The sequence below is a fragment of the Lepisosteus oculatus genome, chromosome 27 (genome assembly GCF_040954835.1).
Source record: "Lepisosteus oculatus isolate fLepOcu1 chromosome 27, fLepOcu1.hap2, whole genome shotgun sequence".
Taxonomy (NCBI): Eukaryota; Metazoa; Chordata; class Actinopteri; order Semionotiformes; family Lepisosteidae; genus Lepisosteus; species Lepisosteus oculatus.
Window position 1 is genome coordinate 4,343,125 of NC_090722.1, and position 15,689 is coordinate 4,358,813.

The window sequence follows — 15,689 nt, forward strand, 5'->3', positions numbered from 1 at the left end:
TGGGTCTGGGACTCACTGATCTAAGGAATCTGGTTTCTCCTGGTTAATTAAGTTCAGAGTAAATGATAAAGGCGTCACACTACATGACTCGACACGACTACCAGTCGGAGAGCATATCAAATTTACCAGTTGCAGTTGCTGAATCTCGCGGCCTTTTCTGTCCTAGAGGGTGTCAACTTATACGACAAGGATTCGCAGGGGGTGACTAATGACACGATCCCCTCACGACTTCTCATCACGGCTCCAAATCTCGTGTTCTACCGCGAGTTCGCCTCGTTTGGGCAGCCAATCACCGTGGAGCGCACCGGAACAGGAAAAGGAGCACCGCAGGAGAGTAAACAAACAACATGGAGAGCAAGCGGATAGTTGCTGCCGTTGCTGTAGCCTGTGCTCTCGTTTGTGGCGAGAAAAAGAAGAAGAGGTTACGCCGAAGAACGCGGAGTAGGTCACATTTGTTTGGTTGTGGACAATATGGTTTGACAGTTCTTCAGCGACAATTGGAGGTGAGAAGGAATTATTTTATTACGCACGTTAGCTACGAGCATCCCATCGCTGACTAGTAGAGACTGTTTATGAACTGTTATTTATCTGTTTTCTAGTTTTCCGTTGTTTGCTTTTTCGTGAACAGCTGAATGACAGGACAGGATTCAGGGAGCTGCTTCGGATGACCGCAGAGGAATTTGATTTTCTGCTGGAGAGAGTCTCACCGCTCATATCCAAGCAGGACACCAAACTCCGGAAGGCTATCACAGCTAGGGAGCGCCTGTCCGTCACGCTGAGATTTTTGGCCACAGGTTAGTAGGCTAACCTCTGGGGAGCTTCAGTAGGGTCACCATATTTGAACATCGAAAAAAGAGGACACCCTGAGGAGCTTTCGTATTGCCTGATCTGGGAAGGGATCGGGGTGGAGAGGGTTTTCAAAATATTCCACGTTTTATGGCCATTGGTAAAGTAACTGTGATGATGTTGAACTGTGTGAAATGCTAAGCACCCTCTGCTGCAATAACAGTATCCTCTGTTTTGCTGCCAGATTTGACAAAATAATCTGTTAATTTGGTTGACGAACTCTCTCCTGGATTTGCCTGTCTGTGTTTGTCTGAGTCAACAGGAGCGTGCAGGTGAAGTCCACCTTTATCTGCCACGGAGACAAAAGTACAAGGCTTACACACGAAACACCCAGCTTCCCAGTCTTCTCTGCCACTTCGAAAACACGGAGATAAATTTTTTAGTTCTGCTGTGAATTTACACTTTCGCATTAGCATGGTGTTTGAGGGTAGGGAAAGAGAAACAAAATAGGGAGGCTTTTCGGGGGAACGCTTGTGCACTGCATAGACTGGGTAAAGACACTGGTATTGACGCCCGATTTCGCTCTCTCATGACATCATCATCCACGTACAGGACGAAAACTCAATGCTGACGTAGGTCGTGAAGCGAACTAGAGAGGTTAAGAAATTCTTTCTCTTTCTAACCTCCTCATCCTTAAAAATTGTGTTAATTATTCTTCATGGTGATAATAATGGGAGTCGAAATCCCGAACATTTTTGGATCTTTGAAAATTCCCCCCAGACGGAGATAGAAGGATCAAAATAGAGGACATGTCCGGGAAAATCCGGACGTTTGGTAGCCCTAGCTTCAGGGACTTTTTGTATTCAAGGCCCTTGTATTTCAAGAGTAGAAACATCTTGTTTGATGCCTTTTCTTCAGGAGAGAGCTTTACGTTGTTGGGGTTGAAATACCACATTGGGAGATCCACGGTATCCGACATCGTCACAACGACGTGTGAAGCGCTGCATAAAGTCCTGAAGGAGGACTATCTGAAGGTAATGCAGCACAAAGCCAAACTGACCATCCAGTTGTCAAAAACAGCATCACGTCCCTGCGTGTGTGAACGTTTCCTAGTCAACAGTGACAGGCTCTCGTGTATTTCTTTCCTTTTTTTCAGACACCAACATCAGAAGATCAGTGGGGAGCGATAGCCAAGGACTTTTATGAAAAGTGGCATTTTCCAAACTGCCTGGGTGCCGTGGATGGAAAACAGATATATATACAGCCACCGGCACACTCGGGCAGCACGTCTTACAATTACAAAGGCCGCTTCTCCGTTGTCCTGATGGGCATAGCAGACGCCAACTACAGTTTCACATACGTGAGTGTGGGCTGCCAGGGTCGGATCCCAGATGCAGGTATCTTTGCCCACTCGGACCTCCACAGAGCCATGGATGAAGGACGACTCAGTATACCACCAGCAGAGCCCATCCCAGACACAAACACTGTGCTGCCGTATGCGTTTCTGGGGGATGATGCCTTTCCACTCCGACCCGACCTAATGAAGCCATACTCCCATAGACAGCTGGACCACGACCAGAGGGTTTTCAATTATCGGCTCTCAAGGGCCCGGCGTGTGGTTGAAAACGCCTTTGGGATCTTAGCAAACCGGCTGCGTGTGTTCAGGACAACTATCTGCTTGGAACCGGATAAGGTGGCGAAGATCACCTTGGCCTCTGTCTGCCTACACAACTACCTCAGACAGTGCCGTTCTGAGGCGTACATGCCACCTGCCCTGGCAGACCAGGAGGACACAGAACATCAGGTGATCCCAGGAAACTGGAGGAGAGATGGAGCTGGGGCACTTCTGAATGTTCCTGCGGGAGCGTCGAGCAACCCTCCCCAGCAGGCCGAAGACCAGCGTGAGCAACTGAAGCACTACTTTGTCTCTCCCCAGGGGCAAGTGCCTTGGCAGGAGAGGTGCATTTAAAACTGCACTGCAAGTACAGTCAGTAAAAACAAAAAGACTTGCATCTCTTCAGCACCCTTGGTTGAAAATGGACATGCTTACTGTTTGGTGCAAAAGGTACATTTTCATGGCTGCAATTATTTTTTCTCTTCGACAATACTGAACATCATCCTTAAATGTCTTGCACCTCAACGTTGTGAACATCCTGAAAAATGTTAAACAGGCAGTGTTCTCCACAAATAAACATCTTCAAAAAAATAACTCTTCTTTATAAGTATAGAACAAATTTGCACAAATAAAACAGTTAAAAGTATAAAACACCTTTAAAACAAATACTGTAAACAAATTAGTAATGCGCTATGACGTGTAATATAATGGGCGCATTATCTCACAAGTACTCATCTGGCAAACTGCTGTATAGCATTTCTGTAAAGGTTAGAGGAGGGTGTGGGTTGATGTGTTAGATATATGTTATATTACATCACTTTTCTGCCACTGCGTCACAAATAATAAGGATTTAGGTCTGTATTCACAATATCCGTTAGTGGCTTCATTACTGAACGCGCTTCAAGTGGCTTCTGAAAGCGCTCTGCAGTAAGGATGAAGTACACAGTGAGAGGAGACAGCTGAATCACACGGCTACAATCAGGGTTTGGAATACAGTAGGAAAGCTCAGGGGCGGCAGACGCAGGACCAGTGCGATGAAAGCCCTTCTGGAGAAGAAGGTTTTGAGTCGGGATCTGAAGGCTCTCGGGCTCTCCGACAGCCCGACACGCTGGTTCCCGGCTCTTAAGCGCAGCTGTCTTGCAGACGGGCGCTGAAGCGAGCGCACAGCGGGGGCGCGCCGCCAAGCATGGCGGGAGCCCCTGGCCCCGCGCCGGGTGTGGGACCCGCAGCCGCCGCTCGCTGTCGCGGGCGCATCCGACCGGCCCGCTCCGTCGTGTGGTGCCCAGGCTCGGTTCCCCTTCTCTCTCAGCTCCGCACGTTCTGAGGGGCGAGGCCCACGTCCGCCCTTCCCGGCTCTCTCGCCGGGGGTCCGCTGACAGCTGTTGGCGCCCGCAGCAGGTGTCCTTGCGGGTGATTAATGGCCGCCTCAGCCCCCCCCCCCAGGAAGGAACTCCGTGAAAAAATCCCACTCATGCGGTAGTGGATTTCTGCTATCCCATGTGACCATCTGACACTCGCAGATCCCTCTCCGTGCGTGCAGCCTGCAGACAGACCCCTCGGCTCCCGCCGGCCGCCGCTCTTTCTCGGTTGGGTCTTCTTTTTCTCCATTCGTTGAGTGAATTTAGTCGTATTTGTTTAAGTGAATTTGATTGTGCGTGATAAAAATACTACTACTACTATTGCTAATACTACTACTAATAATAATAATATGCAAAGTGATTATTGAACGGTTTCCCAGACGCATACGAACGCCGATAATCTTCTCCTAATAGGTTCCAAAGTCCTGCACCTGCTGTCCCGACAGCCTGATGGGAGCCGCTTGGAAACCGGAGCGCTGGTGAGCCGAACGAGCCGTAGCGGTCGGAGACCGGTAGTTCCTTGTTTTGGCTGGCGGGTGGCATCCCTACCTCGCAGCGCCCTGGCTCTGGGTTGAATTCCAGTCCCGGGGTGCTGTCTGTGTGGAGTTTGCATGTTCTCCCCGTGATCTTGTGGGTTTCCTCTGCCTGCTCCGGGTTCCCCCCTTCATCCAGACACAATGCTGGTGGGCTCATTGGCTTCTGAGGGACCTGGCGCTGGGGTGAGTGTGTGTCTGTCTGCCCTGAGATGATCTGGCGCCCGGCGCAGGGTGGACCCTGCCTTGCGCCCCATGCTTGCCGGGATAGGCCCCGGCTCCCCCGAGACCCTGGACAGGATAAAGCGGGTTAAAAAAGAAATTCTTCGGCCATTACCGTAAGGCAGAATGCAATACCCATCGTATATTAGATGGTAAAGGACCCTGCGCAAACAACCGTGCGGATTTTGTATTTTTCCGGTTACAACGAATTTTATAACGCCAGCACCGCGGAGTGTTACATTTCGGTACTTTGCTACCCTGACAAAAGCGGGGGGGAAATACAGACGCGTGGACACGCTCCCACGACTACATTTCACACGTCTGGCTGCCTCACGCAGCTGTGAGCCGTGGCAGTGACAGGTAACCCAGTAGCGCTGCGGTGCCTGCTGTCTTTGGCCATCACACTGCCCGCGTCCGTGGGAAGCCGCGTTAGATCCACGGTGCGCGGTTTAGACAAGGCAGTTATTTCCTTTCGTACAGAGCATTTTCCGGTGGAGTAACCCACGGCACTGTATTTCCTCCACGGCACGTTACACCGCAATTCCACGGAGCCGAACCTCTATAGCGGAAGGGCCTTATCCGAGCTCATGGCGTTGTTTTATGGTAAATTATTTTCACATCAACGGCCAGACCGCACGGTGTTATTCACCCCGCGCGCTGTGCGTTCACTGCGTGGGCCCCGTGCGTTGGATTGCAACTGGACCAAGCGCAACAAATGTTTCCAGCCCATCTCTTTTTATCCTCGGTAAGTGGTGATGGCCCACACAGGGCTCAGGCCGTGTTAACACCTTCCAGTCAAAACTGGAAGAGGCGGCGCAGTTTCTGTCTTCTCGCGTTTCCTGCCGATGAGGAATAGTTGAAGGACACAGCCCTGCCCCACAGGAGCGTAGCAGGAGCCTGATGAGAATACGATTGTAGCCAATCAGCTCTCAGATGGAATGCTAGGCCGTGCCACACACCCGCCACTCTTTGTGTAAAGAACGCCTCTCGGGGATCCCAGGTGGCTCTACCATTCTCTTGTGGGAAATGACTACACAGCGACTGTGCAAACTATAAGGCATGTGTAACCCCCCCCGCACGGCGTTCTGGGAAGGGCTGTTTGTGCGAAGACTGCTGCAGCTGTGCGCTGGGGTCCTGGGGCTGGGCTGCAGGCTGCTCTCTGTGTGGCCGGCCTGCCTGCCTGCGCTCAGTTTAGCAGGTGCTATTTCAGACGGCCAGCAGCAGTGCCCCACGGTTTGCTGGGGAGTGAAGGGGGTATATTTAGAGAGTAATTCTTCACCCCACCCCTTCTCTACAGCACAGGGCTTGCAGCTCTTAAACTGGATTAAAGGTCAGAGGGAGAAAATGATCGGGGTCGAATTGCCTGGGCTGATTTCTTCTTCGACAGATCCTCTCCTGTCCCCCCAGAAACATTTGAATCCAGAACACCCCCCCCCCCCCCAGAAGCTGGTAATAGGCTGAGAAGTCAATTTATTTGGAGTTTTCTAAAGTAAGATGTACGCTGGTTAGTGTAGCTCTTTAAAGACAATATTTTCTTGCATCCCTTTTCCTGTTCTGTGCTGGTGACATCTCTGATTACTCCAAAAGCAAATTTTTTTTTTCACCCTCACCTGTGTGTGAAGAGATCGCGCCAGTTTTCAAGGTATCAGCCACCTTGGTGTCAGTGCTTCTGTTTGCTGCAGAGGTTTGGTCATGGGTCATATGTCACAGGTCAGAAGAGGTCAACCCTGGGTCAGAGGAACCACAGCCCCACTGGTCACCCATAAGCCAACAGCTGAAAAAGGGGAATTCTCTGAAGCAGTACATAAATCAGGCTTTTTATTAAAAAAAAATATCATTGTTCTAACCCATGTGCTGTACAAATTACAGAAGCAGAGGATAGAGATTGCAACAAAATGTGTCAAATTTACTACGTTTTTTTTATTTTCAGCATTGTTATTGTATAGTGTACAGTTTTAGTGAGCACATAAATAAACAGTCAGTTCAGAGAGTGATCGTGTGAACTCCCAGACGGAAAAGACACACGGGCAAGTTAAAGGTGCTGAATCTCTTCGGTCTTGAACAGAGGAGATTTCAGGACACCTTGACAGGAATGTTCGAGAGCCTCAAAAATGACTGATAAAGGTAGTCCAAATGGATCTATTTGGGATCAATAGTGAAACATGGTCTAGAGGAAACCAAGTGGAGGCGCCTTCAGGATTGAGGAACAGGATGCGTTTGTTTTTACACAGAGAGTGGTGGATGTTGGAAATGAACAGCCCCCAGCAATGTTATTTAAGCAAGGGCAGGGAGATCAGCACAAATCAGACAAGCAGGAAGGACAGGGGTCTTGCTTCCCTGGGCTCACTCATATTTGATTTAGCTTCGACTTTGTGCCTCTTTGACAAACAGAGAGAGAGAGAAAGTCCAAACTACAAAGCTTCCTGTCGGCCTCCATTTCAGGAGGAGAAAGGGTGACAGCAGTCTGCTTCAGCCCTGCCTTTAAAGCCATATTGACCTGAGCTCAGCTAAACGTCGAAACAAGACCACCAGGTGGACACGTGTCCTCTCCTGTCTCCCTAGCTGGACAAGGAGGCAGTGGAAATAACCGAGAGCCGAACTCTCTCGGCTCACGAGCTGGATTCTCCCATCATCCCACTCCTGGCGCACTCCTGTTGCCCGTCAAAACACCTGAAAGAACAGGACAGGAGCTGAGTTTGTCTGGTAAGTCTGGCCTGGAAAAAAAATAAAAGGATCTTAAGCATAAGTTTGGGTTACTTTTCGGAATGATTCCCATCCAGGGCATAAACACTGCTGATCTGCCACGTGTACAATGTTGCACTGGTTACTGTGATAAATGGAAATGAAGTCTGTAAGCTGGCTTGATGCCCTTAAAAATCTTAAACTAGAGGTGGATTGGTGACAGGTCAGAGTCAGAAAGAACACAACAGAGATCAAGTGTGAGAACAGAATAGTCGAAAAAGGAAACGTATCGGAACCATTTGCACAATAGACTGTAAAGAAAAAGAAAATTCAGAAACATGAACTAGAGGACAATGGAAACTACTTGGAAGTGCTGTTAAAACTGAGAGTAAAATGACCTTTTTTTTACACAAAGGGTGGTGGGAGTGTGGAGCAAGCTATCCAACCAAGTCAAAAACTCTGTGCCGCCAGTATATTAAGACAATGTCCTGGTTCTGTATTGTTTGCAGGCTCAGCTGCTGTGCTTCTCTGCCCAGGAGGGGCACTGTTCCCTGAGCGCAGAGATGGAGTGACAGGCCAGGCTGCTGCTGAGGGGACCTTCACCCATTCTCCAGCTGTTTGCCCTGGCACACGGCTGCTCCAGCACTAGGTAGGACGCCAGCGGAGGCGTCCTACCCCCTCAGCACAAATCGAGGTACAGCTCTCCCTGGCCTCTGTCCGTGAAACCAAACCCGTTTCCCTGCTTCCTTTTTTGTCTTGTTCTGGGTGAGTTAAGCTCAGTTAAAGCTCGTCGATGTCTTCGTTGAACCAGCTGATCGATTGGTCTCCCTAATGATCTCCGTTATGTGTGTCATTTTCAAGAGAGTGAGGCAGAGAGCAGGACTGTGTGTCCGCTTGGTGTAAAACTGTTGCTCCCCTAAGAGCTCTCTGAACGGCTCTTATTCTTTCTGGAGGAATGGGGCACAGAGGCGGGGGGAATGACACTCTCAAACACAACCATGATGTTCTCAGGGCTGCCTGGGACCAGTCATTCAATTCAAGTATGTCACTGAAACAATAAAGTGAGAGGAAGGCTGAACCCAGTGGAGATTTCATGCCAGTTACTAACCTTATCCTGGTATTTAGGAACTGAAATGGTTTTAACACTACCAGCAGACAGTTGAATTCAAGGGCTTTGACAGCCAAACTAACAAGTTTGAGCTGTGATTAAGTGCAGGCAATGCAGTAGTTATACAGGACAGGACTGGGAAACATTGGTACACGTGGAAAGCCAGTAGAATCTATGGATAACTGGATTTAAAGTGGAAGAGTGCTAGTCCGATCAGGAGAAAGTTCCCCTAGCTCATCCTGGTGTTTTTTTCTCTTATTGTGTGTTTTGTCTCTCTCTGGTGGACACTTCGTGCAGTGCAGCGACGGCCACTCCAGCGCCCTGTATTTGGACGGGAATGGGGAAACTCTCTGTCTCCAACACTCACGCACGCCCTCCGTGGGAAAGAACCGTTGCCATCAGCCTGGTGATCATGGAGTTGTGCTGTAAACAAGGTATGAGAAATGTTCATTTGAACAGCGCAGCAACCTAATATCTCCCTAGCTGGAGCCAAATTTTGAAAATGTGAGTTTTGACCTCCAGTCTGCAAGTTTGTGGACCAGCAACACAGAGCAAGTCTCATTGCTTGTTATGTTATCTCACAATACGACATTTGTCATGTTACCAGCAGCCTTATCACCCTGCAGCACACAGCTGTGAGCCTGGCCAGTACCTGGATGAGAGACTTCTGGGAAAGCTGAGGCTGCTGCTGAAAGAAGTGTTAGTGGACCAGCAGGGGGCGCTCACCCTGCGGTCTGTGAGGGTCCTAATGCCCCAGTATAGTGACGGGGACACTATACTGTAAAAAAGATGCTGTCCTTTGGATGAGACATAAAACTGATGTCCTTACTCTCTGTGGTCATTAAAAATCCCAGGGAGTTTCTCAAAAAGAGTAGGGGTGTTACCCCAGTATTCTGGCCAAATTCCCCCCTGGTCTTTACCAGTCATGGCCTCCTAATAATCCCCCTCTCTGAACTGGCTTCATCACTCTGCTCTCCTCCCCACTGAGAGCTGGTGTGTGGGGAATCTATTGCTGCATCGTCCAGGTGGGGCTGCACACTGGTGGTGGTGGAGGGGATTCCTCATTCTGAGTGGAGTGTCCAGAAAAGTGCTGTATAAGTGTAAGGACAGATCATGTTAGCTTATCAGCGTCTGTATGCCCAATCTTCCAGTTTCTCAGTCCAGTCCTCCAGCAACATTAACAGCTGTGTTTCAGCCCTTAAGGGGATGATCGTAGTGGTCCTCCTCGTTCTCTGTAGTCAACCGGGCAGAGCTCTGTGCTCACAGGAAGGGCCTGGGAATTCTGCGCTGTGATTGGCTGGGGGTGGCCATGTGACCGGTGCTGCTCTCTCTCTCTCTCTGCAGTGTGGGCGCAGTGCCACATCCTCAGGTGCAACTCGGAGTTCGTGGCCGCCACCCTGGAGCTCGGGGGGGGCCCTGGCGGCGCAGGCGGGCGCAGCACCGCCCCGTACTGCAGCGCCCTGCGCTCCTACGCCCTCTGCACCCGCCGCACGGCCCGCGGCTGCCGTGGCAACCTGGCCTACCACTCGGCCGTGCAGGGCATCGAGGACCTGCTGATCCAGAACCGCTGCCCCAAGACGGGCCCCACCGCCCCGCCCCCGGCCCGGGCCCCGCCCCCGGGGGACGCCTGCAGCTACGAGAAGGGCTACCAGCAGAGGGAGGGCCGCCCCCCCGAGTACCTGCACTGCGCCGTCTTCGGGGACCCCCACGTGCGCACGTTCGGGGACGACTTCCAGACCTGCGCGGTGCCCGGCGCCTGGCCGCTCCTGGACAACCGCTTCCTGTTCGTGCAGGCCACCAGCGCGCCTGTGGGCCAGGGCTCGCCCGCCACCGCCCTCAGCAAGGTAGGGGCCCCGTCTGTCTGTCCCCGGACCCCCGGAATCCCCCCTGCTGCTGCTAGCTCCTTGACGCTGCCCCCCCCCCCATAGGTGGCTGCTGTAGATGGCACTGGCGGACCAGTAGGTGGCGCTGTTGCCTTTACACCAGACTTTCCATGCCTGTGTCCCTGTATGGTGACTGCAGACACTGTGCTGTCGGAGATCCTGCGTTTCGGATTAAAGGACGTTATTTTAACATTGATCCGATGTCCTGGCTTTTTGATCATTAAAGGTGTGTGGGTTTTTTTTTGCAAGAGCGGGGATGTTAACTGCAGAGTCCCGGAACATCACCCTAGCGTTGCACAGTCTGTAACTAATCGAATTGACTGGATTAATTAATTAATTAGATCTATTCATTTGATGGAGTGGGTCCCCTACTGTACCTAAAAGGGAATAATTAATTAACTGGGGATTATAGCTGTGATTGCAGACGTACTTTCAATGCAATTGAAACAGTCTCTAGGATCAATGTTGGTTGCAGTCTGGACAACAGTCTGGACCCCCCCGTACGAACAGCACAAACGATGAAGCCCGCCTTGCCGCTCTGTGCCGTGGAAGGCAGCGTTTGTGCGGCCTTCGTTTCCGAGATCTAGCGCCTGCTCTTTTGGGGTGCGACCTCTCTCAGGCCCCCCCTACAGCATCGTAGGAGAATCTCAGGCATTAGTGCTGCTATTGTGCCGTTGAAAGTAGATTCCCAGCGGCCTTCGTGTCCGAGATATAGCGCCCTCTGGGGGCCAACTACAGCTCTGTCCCGGATCCAGATCCGCAGGCCCCCCGACCCACCTCTCCCTCCCGCTCTGTGCCCCTGCCCAGATCACCGTGATCTTCCGGAGCTCCCCGGAGTGCACCGAGCAGCAGACCTACCAGGCCCGGCTGGGCGACGTGCCCGCCGCCTTCGTTGACGGCTCCTCGGCGGCCGGGGAGAGGCGGGGTGGGCCCAGCCTGGGCATCCGCAGCCTGGCGCCCGGGCGGCACGCCGAGATCCGCGCCGCCCACATCGGCACCACCCTGGTGGTGCGGCAGAACGGGCGCTCCCTGTCCCTGGCGGTCAGGGCGCCCCGGGAGGTGGCCGGGGCCTACTCCCCCGAGCAGGACCTGCAGCTGTGCGTGTGGGGCTGCCCCGCCTCCCAGCGGCTGGCCCCCCCGGCCCCCTCCGCCCTGGCCGCCCGTGTCCACTGTGCCCGCCAGCTTCCCGCCAAGGACGTCTACTTCCAGGCCTGTGTCTTCGACCTGCTGGTCACGGGCAACGCCACCGCGGCGGCGGCGGCGGCCGTGGCGGCTCTGGAGGACGCCCGGGCGATGGTGGGAGACCCCGAGAGAGTGCACCTCCAGCCCAGCGCCGCGGCAAGACCCCGGATTCCGGCCCTCCTCCTGCTGGCTGCCGTCCTGTGGTGGGTGTGATCAGATCGTGATGCAGACGTCGGATTTGGGGCTCCCCGTGTCCTCGACTGGTGCAGGCTGGGACAGGCCAACGAGAGCCCACAGCCTCCCCCCCTCCTGTTCAGCGCTCCCGGCGCGGACCTGCCGAAGGTTAGCCTGCCCCCAGCTCCCCCGCTGCAGGAGAGCCGCTCACTGCGAGCAATCTGCCCTGAGTCTGGGCCAGCCCACACGCCGGCCGGAGGGGCTGGCTTGAATCTTCCACCTTCGATCTCGGGAATCCCTGGCGCTCTGCGTGAAGGGACCCTGTGCTCTTCCAGTGGCTCCATTTCACATTAGACCTCTGTTCATTTCAGCACCAGCAGCCACGTCACCCTGCAGCTCCCAGCTGGCAGCCCCACTGTGGAGTCCGGCCAGCACCTGGAGGGGAGACTCCTGGGTGACCTGAGGCCGCTGCTGGAAGAGGTGCTAGCGGGGCCACCAGGCTCTCTTATTCGAGCCAGGAAGCTGGGAAGCATTTCGTACAGGACGCAAACACCTGCAGAAGGAGACGCGTGTTCTAGCTCGCCAGGACGCTGCCGCCCCTGCGTCAGACACCACGAGCGCCAGCTGATAGGTCACGTGAGGGAGAAGGATGAGTCTGCCTCTCTTCAGACCCAAGGACTTCCTGTCAGATCTGCTCGCAGCGAAGCACAGATTCGTATTTCCAGCTTCTCCAGTCCAAAGCAGGCTGCGCAGTCTGGGGGCCTCATGACTGCAGTGCCGACTGTTTCTGTTACAGCCGATCTCTCACCTGCTCCATCAAACCCTCATTCGGACTGCATCCCGATTCGCTCGACTGGATGTCTGATGTCATTTTGACAGACTGTACATTTGAAGGGGTACCCGACTTTAGTATAACTTACAGTGGACCATAAATATATATATATTTATAAATACATAGGTGGCTGCTGTAGATGGCACTGGCGGACCAGTAGGTGGCGCTGTTGCCTTAACACCAGACTTTCCATGCCTGTGTCCCTGTATGGTGACTGCAGACACTGTGCTGTCGGAGATCCTGCGTTTCGGATTAAAGGACGTTATTTTAACATTGATCCGATGTCCTGGCTTTTTGATCATTAAAGGTGTGTGGGTATTTTTTTGCAAGAGCGGGGATGTTAACTGCAGAGTCCCGGAACATCACCCTAGCGTTGCAGTCTGATAACTAATCGAATTGACTGGATTAATTAATTAATTAGATCTATTAATTTGATGGAGTGGGTCCCCTACTGTATCTAAAAGGGAATAATTAATTAACTGGGGATTATAGCTGTGATTGCAGACGTACTTTCAATGCAATTGAAACAGTCTCTAGGATCAATGTTGGTTCCAATCTGGACAACAAACAGGAGAAATTAGAGGCACTTATGAATTAATCATACATAAATTCGGAGTCTTGTCTCTGAAAAACCCTGCGTTGTTGTTGTTTTGACTTGAGTCCCGCGCAGCCGGGCGGCCAAGGCAACACGTGCCAGCACACATTCCCAAACCTGGCGCTCCTCTGTTACGCCGCGAGCGGCGTGTCGTGTCGTGTCGTCATCCCAGTCCCGGATCACCAACAGCGTGTGCGCAAGTCTTCATTCCCGACACTCCCCGTCCCCCGCTCTTCATCACTGTCAGTCGGAAAGTTTGACTTACAGGTGATGTTTATAGAGATGCAGGGTACGAGGTGGCGCAACAGTACCGACTCTAGAAACAACCACTAGGGGGCGCCAAGTCCCCAAGGTTATGCCACCAGCTCGCCAAATATATGCTACAGTTGTGAGACGACCGCAGTTTCAATTTAGCCTTTTTATTTATTGGGAAAACAGTAATTTAGTAATAATACAGTCTATGCATTACGCACACAACCCGACGAAATTATACCTCTTTTTGTCAATTACCGGTGCTTATCTGGTATTAACCCAAAGCTCCGTGAAGTTGCCGTGGAAAAAGGTGATAAACTGGTCCCATTAAGCTGATAATGGGCAAAATTAGGTCATTAAGAGCTGAGCTGGAAGCAAAAAAAGATAAAAACTTGTTTTATTGTTTGAAGGGGGGGTAACTTCACCAAGTTCTAACCCAACAGGCGGGTAACCCGACTGCACTAATGTGGGTGAAAACGGTGTTATCCTGCTGGAAGATGCCCTCGGTATTGCGAGGACGGGTTATGTCCAGTATGGATCCCGGAATGGCTGCTGTGTCTGAAGACGAGCTAATCTAGATACACGAGATATTCATTTTTTGGTGGATGCTTTTATGCTCATTTTCATCCATTTATCTATGGGAATGTTACTGGAATAAGGCGAAGTACCCTGCTCAGAAAGTCCTGCTTAGCCACAGGGCCCCATCCCGTGACATAACATTGGACAACGTTTCAATGTTTTCTTTTAACTGTGACGTAGTGCAATTCACGCGTTTACCGCGCGCGTACCCCAGCTTGCTCTCCATGAGACACACAGACGGGGAGAGAAGCTGGGGGTCAGAGCGCAGGGTCAGCCATTGTACAGCGCCCCCGGAGCAGGGGGGGTGAAGGGCCTTGCTCAGGGGCCCAACGGGGTAGGATTTCTCTGCCGGCCGTGGGATACGAACCGGCAACTTTCCAGCCACAGGCGCAGATCCTGAGCCACAGACCTACGGGTAAGTGCATTTAAAATGATAACGATAACAGTGCCTTACACAAAGGGTGGTGGGGGTGTGGACCAAGCTGCCCAGGCAATCATGTTGAAGTCGACACCCTGGGTGCTTTTGACAGACCCAGTTAGACACTATCGAACCGGCTAGATGGGGGGTGGTCTCCTGCCGTTTGTAATCATAACCGTGATCTTCTGGCTGAAGGCGCAGAGTTTATCGATGGAATACTCGATCCTATTCACCGTCAGAAATGTCCCGCAGCTGTAGGGATAACTGAATTTACATCCTGTCCCTTCAGCTTGTCTGCGCGATGTGATTGCCGGACCGTCACTAGCTGGGATGAAAGAATGAAAATGTCGTTCACGCGTGTAGTGGAACTCACTCGGCTTCGTGTTTAAACGGGTGGGAACAGGAGGTCCGTCCACCCGATATGTCTGTGATCCCACGTGTCTTATCACGGCTCCTTCAGGGTGCGGGGGAGTCCCGTGTTCCTGGACAGCGCCGGGAAAGACAAATCCGGCGGTGTCGAGACTTAAAATGAACCTCTCCCGTTTCAGTCTCGCTCTCGCGCCCCTGGGGTTCCACAAAATCCCGAAAGGTCCCCGGTTCAGGGACTGCGTCATAAAACACCGGTCTCTCTAAGGCGCAATTAACAATTAGACTTTGCGCCGCTTTCCCACCATTTGTAATCATAATCCTTTTATTTTTCCATTTGTTTCCTATCGGAAATGTGCAGGAGACTCCTTGTGGGTTGCGTGAATCCGGCCGAACCTCCTTATTGTACCCGACCGGTTCCTTCGCGAGGAGAATCCGGTTTTAATGTAAATCGATCCAGTCCGGTCCGATACGGCGTATACAAGCAAGAAACCGTTTTAACAACGACCGATTCGTTTTTATTGAGGTTGAAAAGATACAACTTCGGCTTCGATTTATCTAAAACGTGTGGATGGCGGGGGTTAAGGCAATTAACTGAGTTCGAGCGCTTCACTTTGAGTTGCTTGGTGTGGGGGTATCGAATATGTAACTGGAATTACAGAACATGGCAGCCCACTGGCGTGGGCGCAGAACCACGGAGGAGAACCGAAATTAGTTCACTGCGGACCCAAACCGACCCAACCGATCCCGTTTCAGCGTCAATAAACCGTCGCGAGTGAATCATAACTTCACCTTCTTCAGATAGCACTGCCAACGGGTGGTCGGTTAGGGGGGGCAACACCATTACCGTATCTGTGGGACCAAAACACTCGGGAGAGGAGTGACGCAATGCTTTTCAGGCTGTAAAATCATGCCGTGATTACAGAAACTCAGAGTCCTTCCAAAAAACAAGACTCGAAACTCGATGGTCAACCGCTAAAGTATTTTTTCCTCTCTATATATGTGTCGACATATAGGTACAGGAAAGTAAGGAAAAACCATTTAGGAATTTCGTGCGATTTAAGGTTTGTCCAGCACTGGTTGCTGAGCTGAAATGTTTGGACC

At 51.9% G+C, this 15,689-nt stretch overlaps 2 protein-coding genes across 8 annotated transcripts; both read left to right on the top strand.

Moving 5' to 3' along the window:
• Positions 1-212: 212 nt before the first annotated feature.
• LOC102689759 (uncharacterized) lies at positions 213-2,995 on the top strand. The gene is made up of 4 exons (XM_015336655.2): positions 213-503; positions 629-794; positions 1,705-1,820; positions 1,943-2,995. The coding sequence occupies exons 1-4, from the start codon at positions 348-350 to the stop codon at positions 2,753-2,755; spliced, it is 1,251 nt and encodes a 416-aa protein (XP_015192141.2). The 5' UTR covers positions 213-347; the 3' UTR covers positions 2,756-2,995.
• A 638-nt stretch (positions 2,996-3,633) lies between these two features.
• Positions 3,634-12,652, top strand: hjv (hemojuvelin BMP co-receptor). Of its 7 annotated transcripts, none has more exons than XR_011183833.1 (8): positions 3,634-3,987; positions 4,174-4,238; positions 7,077-7,217; positions 7,706-7,890; positions 8,602-8,738; positions 9,649-10,148; positions 10,995-11,711; positions 11,915-12,652. XR_011183833.1 is itself a non-coding variant. In XM_069185062.1 (8 exons), exons 6-8 carry the CDS (start codon positions 8,642-8,644, stop codon positions 11,580-11,582), a joined length of 1,185 nt encoding a protein of 394 aa, XP_069041163.1. In that variant the 5' UTR covers positions 3,634-3,987; positions 4,174-4,238; positions 7,077-7,217; positions 7,706-7,890; positions 8,150-8,236; positions 8,602-8,641; the 3' UTR covers positions 11,583-12,652. The 7 variants fall into 7 exon arrangements, 6 of the variants coding, with proteins under 6 accessions (XP_069041163.1, XP_069041161.1, XP_069041158.1 ...); XM_069185062.1 differs by adding an exon at positions 8,150-8,236 and having other exon boundaries at positions 10,995-12,652; XM_069185060.1 differs by having other exon boundaries at positions 3,634-4,011; positions 10,995-12,652.
• Positions 12,653-15,689: the final 3,037 nt, after the last annotated feature.